Genomic DNA, 23,049 nt, shown 5'->3' with positions numbered 1-23,049 from the left:
AGTGAGAGACATGTGGCAGAGTTACGTGGAATTTAATTATTTTAAATTTTAAAAAACTATCATCTTCCTCTTATGAGAAGAACCAAGAATCAGATTGCAAGCCAGAAACCCTCAGTTTGAGAGGCGAATATCAAACTGCAATCATCAACCTGCAATGGAACAACCAAATCTCAATAACATCCAAAACCGCAATAATCAAAACCCTCAAAATCTTCAACCGAACCCTTGCTGCAAAACGCAGAAGCCCTCACCGCCGATCTACAAGGAAGAAGAATCCCAACCAAATTTCGAATACAGAGGGAACCTAGGATTTCCCAAATCGATTTGAAGTGAAAACCCTAATCTCAGTTCGCAAAATTCAGGTATCGGCACAAAAACCTCTACGGAACCCAATCAAAAACAGAAGAAGAGGAGGAGAAGGAAGCTTCCTCTTGCCGCGAATCAGAACGGAGGGAAGAAGAATAACAACTGCCAACGTGCCTCCGACGCCTTTCCGTCGCGCCTCCGACGCCTTTCCGTCGCTCCTCCGTCGCGTCTTCGCGAGATCACCCCCTAAGCACGAGCCAAGGATGGTTTTTCCTAAGGTTGGGTGGTTCGCGAGATTAGAGAGAAGAAGAAGCTTGAAGCTTCTAGTGGCACTCATAAAAGAAAAAGAGGACGAACTGGAAAAAAAAAACAGGTTTATAAAGCTAGCCAAGGGTGGGTTTTCCAGATTCTAAAAATACAAAGTCTGGAAAATTAGAATCAGAAATCCAATTTTAATCTGATGAAGAAATTAATTAGGAATAGAAATTAATTTGGTTTTTGCTGCCATCCAGAACATGGCATTCATTATGCAGCATTTTTCGTTATTGGATTCCGCTTATACTGAATGGAGATGCGTGTGCTTACAGAAATTAATTTAGTTTTTTCTGGTTTTTAGGAATACATATACTAGCTATTGAAGAAGTTTTAGTCATTCATAAGAAGAAGAGGATAGTTTTTAAAAATTTAAAATAATTAAATTCCACGTAACTCTGCCACCTGTCTCACACATGCAAAGTCAGCATCCTATTTCACTACAATTTTAACGCCGTTCATTAAAATCAACGGCAAGGTTCCAATTGATTCAATTTTACATAAATAGGGACCTAAGTGAGATAAAAAAAATACGAGGACCTAGTTGAGACGATTCTACACAAATAAGGACATTCGAAATGATTAAACCTTAAATTTAATTAAAATTAAATTTTAATTTATATTATATTTTATATAATTTTTTAGTTTTATTTTAATAATTTATAAAAATATATTTTTTAAAATATTTGCAAGTATTCGTAAATATTCACAAATCTAAAAATACTCAAATATTTTTTAAACAAGTTCAGGAAGTAAGTTTTTTTTTTTTTTCAGGTCGGTTTTAAGGAGATATCATTGAAAATTTGAGAGGAAACCAAATCTCAAACTTAAGAAAATCGACATAATAATAGAGATGAATATAATCTCAAATTTTAATCGCTTTTTTATCTTATTTTTTCAATTTAATCTCATTATTTTAAAATGGCGTTTTGATTTAAAAAGCAGTGAATATAATAATTTGAGTTAGTTGAGTGTTACAAGGTGGCACTAAAACTTAATAATTACGTGTTACTTGACAATAAATAAATTTTGATGTAGATAGAAATCAAAAAGTGGTTGTTTTATATCCTCCCTCTCACCATCATCGTGAATGGCGGTTCCGGTTGCATGAGGTCTGCCCCCTCTTCAACTGCAATTCATGGTCGCTTAATGATCATGGATCAAGATAAATCTATCTAATAAACGATGCCTGAATTTCTTCCAATGTTCTGTCCTTGGTCTCCGGAACCAAAAGTATCGAAAAAACAACGGTGATGGCAGAAAAAATGGCGTAAATTGTGAATGTTCCTGTTCACAACCAGACACTACTCAGTCTTATCATAACTGCAATAGCATGCATGCAAAAAATAACGAAAGAAAGAGACCTGAAGTGCTCCAATTCAAGAGCAAATTTGCAGTCATGGTGATTACTGACGCAGTGAACCAGTTCAAAAACGTAGCTGTGCTTCCAGCAAGGCCTTTAATATTTGGTGGAAGTATCTGAAACCAACATCAGCATCATTGTAGCAGTTGCGGCTCAGTTTTAAGCAGAAAGATTCAACACCATTCTAACATTCTATAAGCGGAAAGAGGTGTTTCTGCATACCTCAGACATTATAATCCAAGGAATTGGTCCAACGCCGAGAGAAAATCCAATGACCAAAGCCTGAACAGAACACACTTGATCAAGTTCACAAAGTATAAAAGATACGAAGCATAAAATGAATGAACCGTGCTAAATCAATAAAATCATACCACAAGCCCCATAACAGAGAGCATTGCCAGTAATTGATGAAGGTCAGAATCATTTGACACCACTCTCTGGATTCAATAAAGGAAAGGTATTATTTAACAAAAATATTACCAATTAAGCTTTAATGTTGAATAGATCAGCTTCAAATTAGTGATTAATTAGTATTAATAACCTCCAAATAGAATGCGGTAGCTACAACGAGGAGGCTAAGTGTCATTATAGACGAGGATAACTGCAAAAGAATTAATTAATGTAAATTAAACTTTTAATTTTTCAGAGATAAATTGTTGGTTGTCTTGATACTCACTATTAGGAGCATCCTTCTCCCACTTCTGTCAACCAACGATGTCGCAATCCCAGTCATTGCGACCTATGAGTTGAAAGATTAAGAAAGTTAATTAACAATGAGAATTCATCAGCTTCACAATTTGACACTCACATGAACTCAATATCTATTATAGAGTATGTGCAGATTTTGACCTGCATAGCTCCAAGTCCAAATGTAGCAACATCACTCGATGATATTCCTGTTATACCACCACAATATATCTATTATATTGCTACTTATACAAAGCGTACATAACACCAAAAGTGATAAATAATCGATGAAAAAAAGTATTTAATTAATTACCTGCACTTGCAAATATGTTACTAGAATAGAAAAAAACACCGTTGATACCAGAAAGTTGCTGGAGCACAAGTAGTCCAATACCAATCTGCAAGGTGCATGCACATGCACCCAGATAGCAGAACAATGATATAGCAATAAAAAATATAGCAAAACAATGATAAATTCGAACAAGAACACCAAAGTGGAGTCATATAAACCATTAAAGGAAACCGATATCTTTTCCTCTTGAGATCTCCAAACTGTAAAGTATCTGTTCTGTTGTTCGACACCAGAGAACCCTAGCATGATAATTAAATATGTCTTATTAAAAGTGTGGTCCGAGTGAAGATGGAGTGGCTTTTGAGTTATGTATGCGTGTGATGAAGGACCTGGATTTCTTGTGCTTCCATAGTAATGTCAACGTTGGGTCCTCGTAAAGCTTTTAAGGAGGCTTCAAACTTTTCTACCATGCCCATTTCGGCCTACACATTAAGAAACAAAACTGAAATTCCAAAAGATTGCAAATAAGAATATAAATGATCCATTTGCTATATAATATATATATTAATTTTGTATGATCCATACCAACCATCTAGGAGATTCTGGAATGAAATATAGCCCGGGTATTAGGATTCCACAGGGAATAACTCCTGCAAAAAAGGAACAAAGAATGCCTCGTTATATAACAAATATTTGTCTTTATTTTTCTTCAGCTTTTAGTTGTAAAAATTGCATTTCTTTTAACTTCTGTACAAGAGATTTATATTGTATGGATAACTTTAAATAAACCAATCCCTATTTGAAGTAAATATGTAAAATATGGATCTGTAAATATAGTGGTTAGTATTGTTTACGTGGAGACTTGTTCTTTTCAGGCTTTGTTTTTGCCCTAATTCACCTTAATTGATCCATATAAGTGAAAAACAAATCATATTTTTTTAGAGATTACTGGTGCATGGTGTACTTTAATTTTGTATGAAAATTATTATTTATATAATATCTAATTCAACTCTTCTTGTCTCCATCATTTAACATTATTCATTAATTTGACAGTAGATATATATACAGAGTTAAATTTTCACCTAATATTGCTAGAATTCTCCAATTGACAAAAAGGCCCAACAAATAAGCCAGCATTATCCCAATAGTAACTGAAAGCTACAGAAAAAACAACATAAGTATATATATATATATATGTATGTATGTATATATATATATATGTATGTATGTATATATATATGTATGTATGTATATATATATGTATGTATGTATATATATATGTATGTATATATCTTTGTATGTATATATATATGTATGTATGTATATATATATATGTATGTATGTATATGTATGAATAATTAGTTGGATATGAAGTAATAACTAATTAATAGCAGATGGCTAATCATAACCATAGCTAACCTGGTTCACAGATCCAAGAGTACCTCTCATGGTTCTAGGTGCTATCTCTGCTATATAAATAGGTACCTAAACATACATATACCAGTTAGTTTCATGAGAAAGTCACAACCTGCACCAATTTGTAACACATTTTTACTCCTCATCTTGTTTACATGATTTAACTTTATTTTTAAATTATAATTAATATTAATGAAACATTTTACTTCTTAAAAATACTTTTTAAACTTTAATTCTTTCTCATAATTAATATATTTGATGTTTTGATGTAATTGTATTGTTTATGCACGTGAACTGTTTAAGTTAAGTTTCCGTGTTTTATACAAGTTATATTTTGTTCATATTTATTTCACTTAAATAAAGATTCGTAATCAAAGAATTTTTTTTTAAGAAAATTGGGGTAAGAATAATTTTTTTATAGAAAAACGTTAAGAATTTAATTTGGATATTATTGACAAAAGACTAGAAGGATATTATTATAAAAATTCTTACCTTTTCAAACTGTATATAAAAGTAAAAACGGTTTTCTGATATATGTTTTCACATCACATGACAAAGAAAGATAGGAACTTGAAGAAACGAAAGAAAGAGAAAGATAGGTGTATGTGAGTTGATGAATAAAAGAACATATAAATAAAACGAAAAAAACGTGTATATGTTAATTGTGTGGAAAAATTAAAATCTTGATTTTATCATTCAATAAATAGTTATATAATGATTCAACAAGACTAAACACTTTTATTTTATATAAATTGTACAAAAGATACTGAAAATGGGACGAAAGTCATATTTAAATTAAACTCAAACATATATTCAATTTATAAATGTGCATGATAGAAAATGAAACAGAAATGAGTCATATTTTCGCGATTTTTGTATTCTTCCTGGTTTTTAACAAGCATGTTTTACACTGGTGAAGTTCTCATATTGTTCAAACAATTTAGATGACTTTGGACTCAGATTGCTCATGTATTAGTTTATTTGTTCTTAATCTCCACCAAATTTTTTATGTATTGTTTGGACTTGGTCTTCACCTTGGGCTTGTACAATTATTTTTGGGCCGTTTCTTCTCGTACCGTCATAAATTTCTTTTTGCACCCATGAAAGAAACATTTTTGTCCTCTTTGGTTTGTATGATCCGAAAATAAAAAATGACTTTCGGATTCTGCAATTCGAAAGCTTTAAGCATTATACAATTCGAAAAAGTAAAAATATTTTTGAATTGCATATCCTAGAAGTTTATTGGAAGTTATTTTTAATTTATACAATGCATAATTTGAAAGTCAAAAAAATGGTTTTTAAACATGTAATCTAAAAACGACAAAATAGGAAACTTATTTATATGGGATGTAAGAAGAAAGTTTTGGATGTGCAAGAAAGATACTGCCTCTCAAATTTGTTGGTGACAAATTTATTATTCCTTATAGGTAAAGTGGTCATGGATTCGATTTTTCAAAATCAAATTAAGATCTAATCTAAATTCAACAAGATAGATTGGATCTATAACTACATCAGTTATATTTTTTTTTCAATTCAATTTAAATTAAATTAAATTTAGATTGAATTTACTTTGACGATTAGATTAAATCTATCAAAATTAATCTAATATATCTAATAATTAGATCCATTATATATAAGACTGGATGACTCGACTTGATTTTGACCCAAGTTGAATCATGTTAACTTAGATCTAGCCCACTTGGTTTTACTTGGGTTTGGATAGCCTGACCTCAATATTGACCAAAACTAAATTGAATCTACTTGGGTCCAGACTAACTTAACTTGATTTAAACTCGTGCCGACTCAACTTTACTTGGGTCTAGGCCAACCTAGCTTCATTTAAGTCTAAGTCGACTCAACTCAATTCAGGTCCAAGTCAATTCGGCTCGATCTAGACCCATACTGACTCGACTTCACTCTAGATTTAGGATGACTTATCTCGACCTTGGGCACAAGATGACTAGGTTCAACCCTAGTTTTGAGATGACTCAGTTTGACTCTTCAATTTGGACTAACTTGCCTCGACCTTTGACTTTGACTAACATATTTCAAACTTTAGCTTGGTCGAATTTGCTCGACCTCCACCTAAGACAACTCGACCTAACCTCTAACCCGAGACGTTTCAACTAAACCTCTAGCTTAGGATGACTCATCTCGACCTTTATTCTAGGCTAACTCAGCTTGATTTTTTGAACTGGGTTGACTCTACTCGACTTTAAATCTGAGTGAACTCGACATGAATTTCAACCTAGCCTAACTCGTCTTGATTCTTTGGCCAAGGCAAACTCTTCTTGACCTTCATACCAAGAAAAATCAACTCAACATTTTAGTGTGGGTGAACTTAACTAAATTTTTAGCCCATACCAACTCATCTCGATCTTCATATCGAGCCAACTTAGTTTGATTTTTCAGTTTAGATTGACTCGACTTGAATCTAGGCCTAAGCCGACTCATCTTAATTTTTTGCCCAGATGATTCATCTTGATCTTTATACTAGCCCAACTCAACTCAATCTCAGGTCCATAATGACTCCACTCTACCTTTTGGTCAAGATTGAGTTGCCTCAAACGTTGACCCGGGCCAACTTTTCTTGACCTTTAACCCATATTTACTCGCCTTGACTTTCGGTGACTCAACTCGACATTTGGTCTAAGCTTGACCTTCAAACCATATCGACTTGTTTTGACCTTTGGCTTAGGGCAACTTGGTTTATTCTTTGTCTTGGCCTTCGACCTGAACAAACTTGCATATACTTAGGTCAATTTTGTTCAACCTTCATCTTGGACGGACTCGACTTTTAATCTGAACTAATTTTGTTTGACCTTGAATTCATGTCAACTTAACTTAATCCAATATTTAGTCATCTTTCTCTACTTAGATGCATATTGATTTTGGATTTTTAAAATAAAAAAAAGTTGAATTTAAGTGTAACTCAAATCTAATTAAGTAGATTGTATTTAAAATTAAAAAATATAGATTTAAATTTAGAATAAATTCATATAGAATTAAGAGTAATATAAAGTTCATTTTTTTTATCCACCCTAATCTTAAAATCTAATTGATGCTACTTGGTACTCTCCATACGTTTATTTAACAACTTTTCATATCTAATGTTTAAAAGTTTAAAAAAACAATTTTATATGGTAAAATTCATAAATCCAGTCTGAACAAAATCGCAAAATATTAATTTTGTTCGATTTAAATTTGATTTAAAATTAAAATTTGAATTTGATTTTTATATATTTGATTGAAATAATGTTTAATAAAAATGTAAACCTAAATTCTAAATATCTCAAGCATGTGTAGCTACTCTATGATATTTATTAGTCAAGGAACCAATAAAGAGCTGTAAATCAGGATTACCACATAAGAGATTATTCCCACGCCAAAACCTTCCATTAATCTTCCCAAAAATAGAAGCGACGAATCCTAAAAGAATAGTAATAAATATGATTAGCAAGTCATTTAGGAAGTCATTTAATTATGGCAACAATTTTCAAATGTTAATACTTACCTTCGCTATAGAAATGACGAGCCATCCAAATATATTTGGAACTGCTGCGAATATTAGTGACTGCAATTCAACGTGCCAAAATAATAAATTTCAAAATTAGAAATTAATCTTTTTTATTAATTTTAAACATAATTAAGTTTTAAATCTCTCACAATTTTGGATATTTTTAATTGAATTTCTATTAATTTCTTTGCTATTGAGTAATACAATTTTTTATACTTTTCTATTGAGCATATGATAGTTAATTTTAGTTGTTATCTTACTTTGTTTGTTTAATTGTCTATCACATATTATTTTTGTTTTAATATTAAACCACGTAGTTTTGTGTTTATAAATGACTTTTATTGTTGGATGAAAGGTAAGTGAAATCGAAGAGGAAAACAAAATAAAAACCTAAATACAGTACTGGAAGACTGCAGTTGGTGTTGATTTTTCAGTGTATGATAATCCACAGTGGTGCAAACTCAGAACTCATTCAAGGGCTCCTTTAGGGCTGCAGATTGCAAAGAATAAAGCCACTGCATGGATTTCATAATAAAATAACATCCGGTGTTGGAAGTGAAGGGTCTTTTGATGATGGGATGTAGCCTAGAGGCCGAGCACAAACAAATGGAGAATTCGACAAGAAAATCGATTATCACAAGTTAGTCAAGTAGCATGGATAGCTCAATAAGACATATATATAATCCGGTTAGCTTGATGGGATGTTTGGATAATTTATAAAGCTTAGCAGAAAGTGTGGAGATCTCGAATAGTTTGAAAAGGGACATGGAGAGCTCAGTGGAACATGGGGTTAGGTCAGTTAATTCGGTGAAGTATCTACATAGCTTGATTAAGTCACTGAAACAAGTAAAGTGTTTAGATTTTTTGATGGAGCAAGTGAACATCTAGGAAAACTTAAAAGGAAGCTTAGCTAGCTTGGTAGATTATGTAAATAACTCAAATAAATAAGTGGAGTATGTGAGAAGCTCACATAACTCGGTGGTACATACGTACAACTTAGATAACTCTCGAACATGTACGAAGATAAACTTATTATTCAAAGGTTAGAGCTTGCAAGAGGCGATTTGCAATAGAGAATTGAAAAGGAAGTTAAAGGAAATTGAAAGTCATAAGCAAGCTTAGAGAGAAGAAAGTAGGTTTTTGCATAAGCGACGCCTGAAACTTGAACAATAAGTGAAACTTGAACAATAAGTGTTAAGTTTGTAAGAGTAATTGCAAGCCGAGAAGGATCTTAAAGTTGTACTGGAGGTGCAAGATGAGAAGTGATGACTTGAAATGGATAATGAGTTTGGAACATGAGAATTGTTTAATCTCTTTAAAAGAGCTCAACCTATTGAGATAAACTTGGTTAATGACAAGTCGACCACAAAAAGAATAAAGAATCCACTTAAGGATAAGTCGACCAAGGTTAAGAAGAAGTCAATCAAAACAAAGAACAAGTCAGTCACAATGAAAGATAAGTCATCGATGTAGAAAGTGAAGAACCTGACTATTAATGAATGGAATAAATTCGGTATGGAATGCACATGACAAAGTCGGTATGTAAGGAAGAAAGATGAAAGACAAAATAAAAATTTTAAGTTTATCAGATAATTTTGTTAAATAAACTTAAATTTGGATGGTTGCAAATTATTATATTAATTATCTTAAAATATTGAAAGGTTAAAAATATTTATAGTAAAGAATAAGACATCCAATAAAATTTATTAATTGTAGTAGTAATAATCATGTAGTCAAAAGACCATCTTAAAAGGTTTATAAATAATATATGTATTACTCAATATAAAATACAAATAAATCATAATACATAAAGTGTTTATCAAGAAAGACTTGTTGTCAAGAAAATCAACTTACACGTGTTCCTAGGATACTTCCCCGAGATGCCTCTACTTAGGTTTTTGGAAGAAAGCTTTAGCCCTTTTATAATATGATTTGAACAATTAAAACTGCTTTTAAACTGCGGAGGGTTACACAAATTGAAACACCTTTGACACCAGCTCCTGGTCTTCATTTTTGCATGAATATTTAGATTTCACGACCAGAAAAAGGAGAACGAAGAAAGTGCAAGAAAACTTCATTCTCTTAGCTTTACCATCTCACGAGAACAACCAGTAAAAGTGTCCCTATTATAATCTGATGATTCGTATGAAAGACAAAAAATGTAGAGAATATGCAGAGAGGACAGGATCACAGTTTGTTAACAAAATCACGTCAGGTCAAAACATATCATAGTAAAAACTACATTTCCATTAATATTTAAAAGAAATGTATAACTAAATCTAGATTTTTAAAAATGATAACACAAAATTAAAAAAAAAAACACTCAAAATAATAGGAGAACATAAGGTATTAAGTCTTAATTCTTTACAAATGGTTGAAATTGTAATATATCCAAAATGATCAAAACATATTGGTAATAGTAGAATACCTCTTTACGTCCGAAGTATTCCGCTATTTGGCCGCTGACTGTTGCTCCCACCATTGCTCCAACGTTAGATAAAGATCCGAACATTGAAAACTGTCTCAACAAGATATTCCAAAAATCAGTATAATCTGATTGCAAATATCTTTAAGATTGAAAGCCACACACCAAATCTAATAATTAACTAAATTAATACCCTTGATATTGAGAGATTAAGATCTCGAATCATATCAACTTGTGTTGGAGAAGAATAACCACACTGTATGAATAATATAAGAAAAATAAACAATAAAAAAAAAAGGAGCAAAGAGCGAAAGGGGGCATAGTGATGTATAATGTAAAGACCGTGAAACCGAATTGGATAGGACCCAATGCAACGACGAGAACGCATAGCACAACAAAGAGATTGCCACTTGCAGCGTTGGTGTTGACGAACGGTGTCCTAAGGTTCCTAGCATCCTCATGGTCCCCAAATGGCATTGCTACTGTTCTAATCAAATTTCTTAGATTATTAGTTCCAATTCCTAATGTGGGAGATTGTAACTGAAGAGGAACGAGATCTGAGAAGTGTAAAGTGGAGCTAGGTTTTATGTAAAATGACCGAGTCATTTGGATGTGAGAGAAATATGTGGCCAACAAAACATTAAATATCATCACTATATTTTAACAATTTTTTTAACAAAAACCATGCAGAAAAGGAAAATGCAAAATCTATTACTCATTTCATTACAAGCTCGGTTATGAATTAAATGTTTGAGTTATCCGGGACTGGATAAAATCTATAAATGTTCACCTGTAAATTTTGCTTCCAATATTAATAAAAGAGAGTTATGTATTAGTATCTTACATAAATACTTAAGGTGATTTCTTTTAAAAGAAGTTGAAAGAAGGAAAAATAATTTTTATTTTTTTAAAATAAATATTTATATTAGTGTTAATTTAATAAAAACTAATTAAAATAAAATAAATATTAAAAATAAATAATATTAGTATCAATACGAATTTATATAAATATTAAAAATAAATAAAGATAATGTCAGTTATTAAATTAATTTCTTTAAAGTTGAGAAAATATATTTTTTTAAATTTATTTATTAAATACATATTTGTGATAATCTAGATTTAATGAATATTAACTAAAACAAATATAAAAAATAAATATAATTAATGTCAATTTAGTTAACACTAACTGAAACAAATATTAAAAATAATACCGTTAGTGTTGGCTTAATAATTGATAACTAAAATAAACATTAAAACTAAATAAGTTAGTGTTTGATTAATGTACCTTAACCTATTTATCTTTAATATTTGTATTTCTTTAAGTTTATGTGGACTGAGTCGGGGTTATGTTATATATAATGAATTAGTACGCATTTTTGACTAACAATATGATACATTATTTTTAATTTAAATGTTCAAATTTAAAGATGACAAATATTTTCACTCACAATTTTCTTCTCTCACTTTATGTATAAATATTAACACATTAATTTTCTTCATTCACATTTAAAAATATTTTTACATTCATCTTTTCATCCATATTTATCTCCTTACACACTATAAGAAAAATTGATATTATTGACAATCAAAATCTATTAGTAATGCTTAAAACTACCGGTAATGCTTAAAATTTGTTGCTAAATCGAAATTACTGACAATTTATCAACACAAAGAATTCATCGATAAACTTTCCCGACAGACTTTTTGTTTCATCGGTAATTACTAACAAAAAATTCATTGGCAAAATCTATTAATAATTACCAACGAAAAAATTTATCGATAAACATCACGACTTGATTCATCTTCCTTGCTCTTTTTCCTTATTTCTATTTTTTTTTTCAAAATTTGCCACCAACAAAACACTGTCACCCCCAAACAACAACCACTACAACCAATTTATTTTTAAAAATGAAAATCACAGCAAACCATCAAACACGGGAGGAAGAAACCTCATCTTAATGATGTTCAGAGCTTTGTTCTCAATAGTGTGAGACTTTTCCGCGATTCTCATATTTAAGAGAGAAAGAGGAAAGGAATAAAGATGTTGTTGGTGTTGGTGATGTTCCTAGTTGCATTATTGCGTCAACATTGTAGAGGCTCGTCGGAAAAACTGAAATGCGAACATTATAGAAGAAAAAGAAGAAGATTTTGCCAGTGGTGTTGGTGACCAATCTGATCTTTGACGTGGTTAGTTCAGTCAACAGCAAGAAGCAGCGGCGACAGGACTCTATGTTGTAGTAGTGGCGGGTTGCATGGTGGCAAGGAGATTCTAAGAAGATGAAGAAAGCTTTGAATGTGAGTATTTGAGAATATGAAAAAGCTTTAAAGTAAATATATGTTGATATTAAACACAAGATTTGAGCAAGAAATTTGTCGCTCTTTTTACCAATGAATTACCGACAAATTATTTCATCAATAATACATATTTCATTTATCAATACACTTTACCGATAAATAAATCTGTCAATAAATAAATAATGCATTACCGACTAATTATTTCGTAGGTAATACATATTTTATTTATTGACAAAAAAATGTGGGTAAATAAAATATGTATTACTGATGGATTTATCGACGATTTTTTTGTAGGTAATGAATTTTTCGGTAAAATTTGTCAGTATTTAAAATTTCAAAATTTTTTAATAAAATCTTTTGATGACGAATTTATTTTTGTCAATAAAATTTTGTCAGTGATTCCATGAATTTTGGTAGTGACATATTGCTGATCTTTCTACAACACACATCTCTTTCATCTATATTTTTTCTCTCATCTCCTTCATCAATATTATTCTTCTCATCTTTTTCATTCATGTTCGTTTCCTTCCTCCATATTTATCTTCTTCATGCACATTCATTTATCCTTTATCCATTATAATTATTTTTTTATTTTTTCATTTATATTTATTGAACATGAAAATAATCTACAAGATTTTTATTAGAGATAGATTTTACTTAACATCTAAAAAATTTTTAAAATGAAGACATCTTGGCTAACTACTTTATTTTGAGAAATCAACTTAAAAATTAGGCTTTGATAGTCAACGTTAGTGTTAGCTTTTATGCGTTAGCCTTAGCTTTTATGCGTCTTGTTCGACCATTTTTAAAAAATTTGAATAACTATCTAAGCAAGTTCTGATATTAATCGTTAGAATCGCACAACCGAATAGTTATATTTGGAACAAAATCAAGAGGAGTCAATTGATTTCTTTAATAAAATTGTGTCTTTTAAAAAATTTCCTTTTTTATAAATTGACTTTTTGAATAAAATTAATTCCTTTTGAAATAATAACAAAAATAGTAAAGAGTATAGAAAAAGACAGATTTGCACAAACAAATTTATAGTTATTTAAATTAAAAGACATTATCTCCCATTGTTAATATCTCTGAAGAGTGATTAGCTAAAACCTTAAAAACAAACTAGAACTTACAATCACAGAAAAAATTAGAGTTGTCACAACAGGTAACCTGGCCCAACCCACCACGGGTTGGTTACTTAGTGAGTCAATCCAACCTGACTCACTTATTAGCGAACTAAAAAAATTTGAATCCCGGCCCAACCCCCCACGGGTTGGTGGGTTAAACGGATTGACTCACTAGCTCACTTAATTATAAGTTTTTCTTAAATAAAAAAATATAATTTTTTTAATTCAAATCTAAATAAATTTCACTCTAACTCCAAAGGCAATTCAAAAAAAAATCATACAATCCAAGCGTAATCCAAAACGAAGCACAAAAGGCGAACAAATAAGTTTTTAATATTGATAATTTTTGTATCACTTGTCCATGTATAATATTAGAGTTTTGAATAGATAAATCTATAATATTTTTCTCTCTTGAAACATCTTTTTTTATCTCATCTACAATATAATAAAAATGCTAACTAATAATATTGAAACACAAAATAATAAATAATTAAATTAAATTAGGTAGGTTGGTGAGTCAACCTGGCTCACCACGGGTTCAAACCAGATGACTCGGGTTCTAAGTGAGCTGAGATGAAAACTAAACCCGAAAAAAAATTACATTTTTTCAAACCCAACCTGACTCAAACACGTGATGAGCTGTGTTGGCTTGCGGATTATAACCCTTTTTGACAGCACTAAAAAAATAGTTCAAGTTTAGAAAATGCCTCTCTTGAATTACACAAGAGATGAAGAAATACATCATTTAAATCACATAAAGGATGAACCGTTTCTCCTAACAAAAACAACACACAATCACCTAAGAACCATTTGGTGAAAGTTATCACTCTACCCACATTAGGGTTTTTAAAACCCTTTTTCACAAACACTTCTCAAGTCGTCACAGCGTAAACCTATGAGTGAAAAGTTATTTTAGAAACTAGATTTAGTCAAAATATATAAGCTCTTACTTTTGAAAATTACGAAGCGATTGAAGAATCAGTTTTGCCGTTGTGATCATTGATTATCACAAAAGAAAAATTCAAAAATTATTTTTTCGCTATGATAATCGATTACTCGAATGTGATAATTAATTATCATAAAGACTTTTCTAAAATATTGCTTTCTATATGTAATAATAGATTGCCAAAAATAATAATAAATTATCAGAGAGATTTTTCTAAAAAAAACTAAACTCATTTAGATAATTAATTAGCATTATGATTAATCGATTATCAGATAATATATTTTTAAAACCTTTTAAAATAATATTGTGTATGGCTGCTTTGTAATTCTCTAAAAAAATTGCTTTCTATATGTAATAATAGATTACCAAAAATAATAATAAATTATTAGAGAGATTTTTCTAAAAAAGCTAAACTCATTTAGATAATTAATTACCATTATGATTAATCGATTATCAGATAATATATTTTTAAAACATTTTAAAATAATATTGTGTACGGCTGCTTTGTAATTCTCTAAACGCATAATTTGTTCAATAATAAGACTTATTACAAAAGTTTACCATATTAAACTACAAATCTTTCAATACATTTTGTATAATTGGGTTCTTAAACTTGTTTTTATCAACATGAAAATATCCTAATTTTTATCATTTTCTCTTTTGCCAGGAGAGTGATGGAAAAGTTGTTAAACTAGTTTTGGAAGAAGAGTATGATAAATTTTTATGGTTGAATGAAAAATTGAAAAATTATTTTTTAAACGTTTTAGATAAATTTTTTAAACTTGTTAGATTGGATTAAGTTCGGTTCTTTATTTGGTATAAATGTTCTAAATTAACTCAAAGAACAGATTTAGCTGAAAATTTTGAAATATTCAACCGGTTACTCAATTATGCAGAGCTCTGGAATAACTTTTCTAGTATTTTTCTTGTAACGGATTGTATCTCCTATGGGATTTTCTAAAAAAATAGAGGAAAAAATCACCTATAAATAAGTTACACAGCTAAAGGGAAAAGGGTGAACAAGACGAGAGTATAAACACCTACCCAAACATCCGTTCTAGGTTTATTCTTGAAGACTTTTTTAATTATAATATTATAAAAGTTAATAAAAATATTGATTTTCATAATTTTTTTCATAAATTAGTATAATTTTTAATATCTTCTATTTTAATAAATATTATAGTATCTTCCTTTTAGTTTTTTTTTTTATTATTATTATTATTATTATTATTATTATTATCAAGACGAATATGGGAATATGTTTCCACTAATATATATATATATATATATATATATATATATATATATATATATATATATATATATATATATATATATATATATATTAATATCATTGACTAAAAAATTGGCTTAGTATAATTTTTTTAATTCTATAATTTAATTATATATAATATTAAAACTAATATATTATGTGAATGAATTAGAGTGGCCAAAATTTTATTCCTACTATTATTGGGTACGGATTGAAATGGGTTCAAATTCAGTCCGTCATATTATAAAATTAAATAAATACACTCCGTAGAATCCAGGATAAAGCAGTCCCACGAAAGAGATATGAGAAATGATGATTGTTTTCGTAAGAAGGATGATTGTTAAATGTGATAGTGGCATATAGATAAATATGAAATAAACTCAGGAATTAAGGATTAACCTGTTTGAATTCTACCGTCTGCACCAGTATTTCCACATCATTGCTCCACAATAAATAAAAAATAGCCCAAAATTATCATACATACTTCTGGGGGCTGTTGCTGTTATTCTTGAATACAACCACAATCATTGTATTTTTTTAATTTGATTAGCCGCACATAGGAGAATCAGCCAAAACTAGGCAATAAGAATACTACTATTATTATTTGGCAGTAATTCAAGTCATCGAGGTGAATAACAAACAAAGTCACTGCTTTAATTTATGACCCCATGCCTTACAGTAGGACCCTATTCCCTGGCAAAAATACAATTCGTGATAGAAATACACTTTTACTGTACAAGGTTTCTTTCCCTCTTTCTTTTGCTACAATATTGTTTAAAAAAAATAATATCAGTAGCTTGTACAGTAAAAAGAACACTTGCATTGATTTTTCACCCACCTTCATTTGTTACAGAAAATTTGATACATGATAAATACAAAAGACCTAAAAAACACATGATATTGGACCCCTTTAAACAAGAAAGACTACCTGCGTGCTCTCCCAAAACATATCTACCTGAAGGAAAACTGAATTTCTTCCAATGTTCTTCCCTTGGTCTCAGGGACAAATTTCGCTATAAAAGCAATTGTTATGGCAGCTACTACTGCGTAGATTGTGAATGTCCCTGTAGACATTCAAGTCAGCATTGTATTGATATTGATATAAGCATACAAGACACGCACTGTAAACACACACTCACCTCCACTGCTCCAATTTAAAAGTAAGTTAGCTGTCATCGTGATCACCCACGCAATCAGCCAGTTTCCCATTGTCGCTATACTGCCAGCAAGTCCCTTTATATTCACAGGAAGTATCTGAGAAGCATAATTAAACAAGCCAGAAATTACCCCACATATTCAATTAACACAATTAACTCAAGACCTGCAATCATGATTCAATATCCAAAAGTGGCACGGTGCCTCCAGAACCAAAAAAAAAACAAAACCTATCAGAATTAACTAAATAGTAAATAATGTAACAATTACTAAATCCTTCCTCCTTATGATTATTTTTGTTTTGAATGCTGAAAGTGTTTCATACCTCAGACATTATCAGCCAAGGGATGGGTCCAAGGCCTAGAGAGAACCCAATCACCATAACCTACAACATTAGTGATCGATCAGACGAATGCTAAAAACTTAAATTGCAAATTGTACAAGGAAACTCCAACCAAATCCAAGAAACATACCACAAGTCCAACAACAGAAAGTATTCCCAAAATGCTGAATAGATGTGAATCCTCTGATACAACCCCCTGGTATCAATCAAATAAGATAGTTAAAAGCATAGCTAGTCTTATTAAATTGAATTAAGATAGTACCAGTACTATTACCAACCTCTAGATAGAATGCTGCTGAAACAATGACAAGGCTAATTGTCATTAGACATGAAGATATCTGCAGAAGTGATAAGAGATCAAATTTCATTTAACTTAATAACCATATTCTAGTATAGAACATAATAGAAAACGATGATAACAGAATGAATTTTGCTTCATACTCACCATTAAAAGCAGCCTCCGACCACTTTTGTCCACCAGCCACGTTGAAATTCCAGTTGCTATGACCTGAAAAGAGAAAGCTAATAATAAGAACAGAATTCAGAATCATTATACTCGCATTAAACATGATATGCAGTCTAGGCTTTACTACGCAACCTGAATGGCTCCAAGTCCAACTGTAGCAGTATCGCTTGATGAAATTCCTGTTACAACACATAAATCAGACACCATATCAAGAGCAACTCAAATCCGGGAGGCATTACAACTGTCATCTAAATCCAAAAACCAGTTTTTGTTACAAGTATGAAAACTCAACCAAAAAAAGATAACTGAAGTAAATCGGAATTGGCCATTTTTGCTTTCCTTTCAGTCAAACAAATCATTGAAATTAAAATCAGCTGAGCAGCGAAATGAACTAATGAAGTGGATTTTATGCTATTCAGTTACAATTTCCAACATATATCTAACATCTCAAACCATGTTATACATGTAAAGGAATTTTGAGTATTTGAAGGTTTAAAACTCCCTTCACCCTACAGATTATTGAACACCAATCACCCTCCTTTCAACTTCGACCACATCCTAACCCCCAACCAATAAAATTGTCAACGAAAATTAAATATAATTTAACAGTTGATAGGAGTCTAAACCTGCGTTTGCAAAGATGGTGGTTGCATAGAACAAAACTCCATTGATGCCAGATAATTGCTGAAGAACAAGTAATCCAATACCAACCTGCATGAGCTCAGTTAGCAAAGAATGCTTGACTTTTTGGATAAATGACAATAAATGCTGGGAAGAAAGGATTTAGAAAAGAACTTATACAACATCATATTATACCATTAAGGGGAACCAATATCTTTTCCTCTTTAGGTCTGCAAATCGGATTGCAGCTCTTTTTCCTGTTGAAGCCACAGATCTCTAGAAAAGCAAAATGATGAGCAGTGCATGTTTCAGAACACATTCCAAAATCTTAGTTGCACCTAGCAAAATTTAGCCACACAACAATGACCCAAAAAAAATACCTTAATTTCATAAACTTCAACAGATATGTCAGTGTCAAATCCTCTTAACACTTGCAAAGAAGTCTCAAACTCATCCGTCATCCCCATCTTGGCCTATACTTCCCCACCAATCGGTTAGAATCAATAACATGAAAGAAAAGCAGAAAGATAATCAGTGAGAGTATAAAATGCCATGCCGTCCTTTTTCTGAAAGGAACAAGTATTTTAGAAAAGATTAAAAGTACAGAAATTCGATCAGCACAATGCATGACTTATCCATACCAACCATCTGGGGGATTCCGGTATGAAAAATAACCCTGGTATTAATACTGTACAAGGCAAAATTCCTGCAGCAGAACATAAAATATCTTTGGTTAATATTTAGGTTGCAGAAACCACGTAAATATATCACAAATTAACGTTTAGAAAGAGAAAACCAGAATCTAATGAACCTTTCGTAACTTCATAAGAACATCATGTAGCAGACACTTCAAAACTGTAGTCATGTGTCATAAACATGTTGGACATGTTATGAGACACAGTTTGAATACTTACAACTTCATGTTATGCTTTGTTTACATTTACTTGTAGATGTATTCCACTGATATAAAATATTAATTAGAAAAATTATAGCATTTATGTCAATAATAACTCATGATCACTCTTAAAATAAAATTCCCTCTTTCGATTTAAAATTTGTATTTTATGCTAATTTTATGTTTAAAATTATTATGTCATATCTCTGCTCTGTATCCCCAATCCAATTTTACTCCCCTATCCCATGGTCAACCACATTTTATTTTTGGATTAAATATATTGAATATAGTAAAACTAGGTATAAAATTAATCTCCCTTGTGTCTAAAATACACCTAAGGTAATATATTTATAATGTAGAATGATACAAGTATATATGACAACCAAACATAAATATGGTAAATAGAAGATATTGTTAAAAAAACAATATCTACCAATATCAAAAGTCTATGTTTTCCTAATTAACATAAAACACAATATATCTAACAAAATATATTTTTAATCCTCAAACTGACACATAAATTAGAATTTGTCCTTATCCCAAACATTGATACAGTTTGGTCCCTAAACTTTAAAAATAAATAAATATAGTCCTCCTAATCCAACTACCTTGAATTTTTTTGACATAAGTTTAGGGACTACAAACATATTTAACCTTTTATTTTATAAATGTTGCTCATCTCCTACACACACAAATTCCTTATATTCATTTCTGTAAACACGTGATGAAACTATTTGGCAACCAAGGTATCTAAGAGTTTCATTCATCCATATCTTCAAACTCCGAGCCAAGTAAATAAGTAGAACTTTACCTAAAATAGCAAGCACTCTCCAGTTGACAAAAAGGCCCAACACATAAGCCAGTAGAATGCCAATTGTAACAGAGAGCTGAGCCAGAAAAATTACAAAAACCATGACTATTAAACTCCAAATACAACAAGAAAATAAATAAAACTATGACAATTGTTATGCTACAACAGATATCAACCTGGTTCACTGATCCAAGGCTACCTCTCATGTTTTCAGGGGAAATCTCAGCTATATATACAGGAACCTATCATAAACAAAAGAACCAGAAGACAGAACACTTTCACTCAGTATTCTAACCAATAAGCCAAACCAATAGAAATGAATAAGACAGTTGATCCAATTTACCACATAAGAGATTATCCCAACGCCAAAACCTTCCAGCAACCTCCCCATAAACAAAAACGAGGAATCCTACAAAAGCAACAAAACATAATTGGTTTACACAGCCATACACAGCCATAGCCACAGCATCAAAACCAAACCACTCGTACTTACTTTGGCAAAAGAAATAGCAAGCCACCCTATTATATTGGGAATTGCAGCAATCATCAACGACTGCAATGTTAAAAATTATGCCAAAAACCATCAATCACTCTTCATATTGATAGATTTTCCTTTAAAATGTTGACCTCAAAAACACAACAAATAAGTAAACCAATAAAATACCCCTTTGCGGCCTATGTATTCAGCTATCTGACCACTTGCTATAGCTCCCACCATCGCTCCCACATTCGACAAAGATCCAAACAGAGAGAACTACAAAAACACTCAACATATTAAGCACCAAAACTTTAAAGCTAAACCATGGGAAATATAATCCCTAGAAAACATATATACATATATAGTAGCACCTCCGAAACCGAGAGCTTTAGATCGCGTACTATAGCCCCTTGCGTTGGAGAAGAATAACCACACTGTACCAAAAAAAAAATGTCAAAATAATTAAAAAATAGACGTTTTTTCTGTCCAACTCCTTTACCAAGAATAACAAAACATTAACAATAATCATATCCAACAATAGATGAGGTGGACTGCATGAAACACGCGATTCGTGCTCAATTAAATCTAAATTCTTTATCCTACTTCTTTTACTGATAGATACACTAGAGGCAATCACAACGGCTGCGGGCTAAGTTCTACTTGCAAATAGTTTCCATAGTTGTATATCATGTTGAAACTCAAGAACTCTTGATAATTTCTCTAAGCTAAAAATTATCTAACACCTTTAAACTAAAGAGGAATGTCTTTTCCAAGAATAAGTACAGCAATAAATCTGACGATTGTGATAAAATCAAGCATGTGCACAATAAACTGTAAAAGTGAGAATCAAGCATATGCACAAGTCTCGGTCTTTTCTTACTGTGAAGCCGAATTGGATAGGACCCAAGGCAACGATGAGGACGCAGAAGAGGACGGAGACAGCGCCGTCACGGATGACCTGAGTAGAGGATCCCATGATACTGGACTGCCGCGAACCCATCTTGTACCAACTCCCCGTGTGGAGAAACGGTTTCTGAAGATCCCTCGCATCTCCAGTCTCTTCCCTGAAACTCATCCTCAGCCTCCAACCAACCAGTTCCAACCAGTGGCACTCGAAAACTGAAACAAATTATTCTCGGAGGCAGAAGATGTTCGCGAAAATGTCTCACAGGGGATTAGGATGTGGAACACTGCTTTGCCTGCTGTGCTGAGCTGTGACGAATGTTGTCGCTTGTGGCGTGAGTGAGAGACTCGAAGCGTCACGTTTCGGTGCTTGATTAAATTTGTCAATTCGGTCCACCAAACAGGGAATTATGTTGCTTTGGTTGCGTTAGTTTTGGCGTGGTGGTTTTAAAATATCTGGTGGATCTCACTCGCTGCTGTTTTGGATTTTTACACCCACTTACGGAACTCAATTATTCACTAATCTGTGCTGGAATGGAAATGGTAACAAATCTAAAAGCCTAAGCCTCGTGCCAACTCACTCACGCTCAAATCATTTAAACATGACTGGCAGCTGAAACGTTTAGTCCATTTTGCACGAGGGGAATGCCTAATTTTGTTTCAATAATTTGCTTTTTTAAAATACAGTTTTAGCCTTTTAAATTTCAAAATTAATTTTTTAAATTATATTTTTACCTTTTTATAATTTGAAAAATATTTTTTCAATCCATCAACTCAATTGAATATTTTAGTTGTGTTTTTAACAATTCTAAATTGTTTATACGATAACTTGTTTATTTTTCTTTCAATTTATTTGTTTTGAAGTATAAAGACGTTTAGAGAGAGATTAAAACAAACTTTCTTTTAAAATTACATGACTAAAATTATTTAATTTTAAATTTAAAGAACTATAAATAAAAGTAACTAAAAGTTAAGGAATTAAAAGCGTACTCAAATCCTGTTGTATAAAACAATTTCGATAAATTATTTTTTATATTAAGTATTTTTATAATATCTATTAAAATTTCTTTTACTTTTAAATAAAATTTAGGTGTTTCTTTTTCATCTCTACATTTTGAGCGCCATGAAACCTTCTTCTTAATAAACCATTGTTTAATATTTCGTATAGGTTATGTTTGACACATCATTTCATTTATTTTATATACTTTTTATTAGATGAAAACTTGTATTACTTTATCATCAATATTAAATAAACAAGTTTTGTATAGTAACTCTTTTTTGAAACCTACTGTAAGCTGCAATTTTCAAAATGTTGACATTTCATATTTATTTTTATCTTTTCTTTAAAATATTTATCAAGTTTACTTTTTCTCTATTTTTTTTAAATTCTCTTAGTATGAGACTGACTTTAATAAATT

The 23,049-nt window shown here is 31.1% G+C and overlaps 2 protein-coding genes across 2 annotated transcripts; both read right to left on the bottom strand.

Annotated features, from left to right (window-relative positions):
• Nucleotides 1–1,503: 1,503 nt before the first annotated feature.
• On the bottom strand, nucleotides 1,504–10,906 carry LOC148206696 (sugar transporter ERD6-like 6). Its single transcript, XM_088104613.1, has 18 exons — nucleotides 10,661–10,906; nucleotides 10,512–10,574; nucleotides 10,322–10,411; nucleotides 7,891–7,950; nucleotides 7,740–7,805; nucleotides 4,380–4,445; nucleotides 4,043–4,118; nucleotides 3,546–3,610; nucleotides 3,350–3,442; nucleotides 3,179–3,259; nucleotides 2,982–3,066; nucleotides 2,831–2,877; nucleotides 2,658–2,720; nucleotides 2,523–2,582; nucleotides 2,353–2,418; nucleotides 2,204–2,263; nucleotides 1,983–2,097; nucleotides 1,504–1,905 (listed from the first exon to the last, which is right to left on the bottom strand). The coding sequence occupies exons 1-18, from the start codon at nucleotides 10,793–10,795 to the stop codon at nucleotides 1,790–1,792; spliced, it is 1,407 nt and encodes a 468-aa protein (XP_087960739.1). The 5' UTR covers nucleotides 10,796–10,906; the 3' UTR covers nucleotides 1,504–1,789.
• A 5,629-nt stretch (nucleotides 10,907–16,535) lies between these two features.
• On the bottom strand, nucleotides 16,536–22,099 carry LOC124834183 (sugar transporter ERD6-like 6). Its single transcript, XM_047308825.2, has 18 exons — nucleotides 21,609–22,099; nucleotides 21,100–21,162; nucleotides 20,915–21,004; nucleotides 20,744–20,803; nucleotides 20,594–20,659; nucleotides 20,427–20,492; nucleotides 20,251–20,326; nucleotides 19,186–19,250; nucleotides 18,925–19,017; nucleotides 18,740–18,820; nucleotides 18,550–18,634; nucleotides 18,056–18,102; nucleotides 17,903–17,965; nucleotides 17,736–17,795; nucleotides 17,588–17,653; nucleotides 17,440–17,499; nucleotides 17,099–17,213; nucleotides 16,536–17,023 (listed from the first exon to the last, which is right to left on the bottom strand). Exons 1-18 carry the CDS (start codon nucleotides 21,801–21,803, stop codon nucleotides 16,911–16,913), a joined length of 1,464 nt encoding a protein of 487 aa, XP_047164781.1. The 5' UTR covers nucleotides 21,804–22,099; the 3' UTR covers nucleotides 16,536–16,910.
• Nucleotides 22,100–23,049: the final 950 nt, after the last annotated feature.

The sequence above is a fragment of the Vigna umbellata genome, chromosome 1 (assembly GCF_029865625.1).
Source record: "Vigna umbellata cultivar VRB3 chromosome 1, Vumbellata_1.0, whole genome shotgun sequence".
Classification (NCBI taxonomy): domain Eukaryota; kingdom Viridiplantae; phylum Streptophyta; class Magnoliopsida; order Fabales; family Fabaceae; genus Vigna; species Vigna umbellata.
This window is presented reverse-complemented; position numbering and strand designations above follow the sequence as displayed.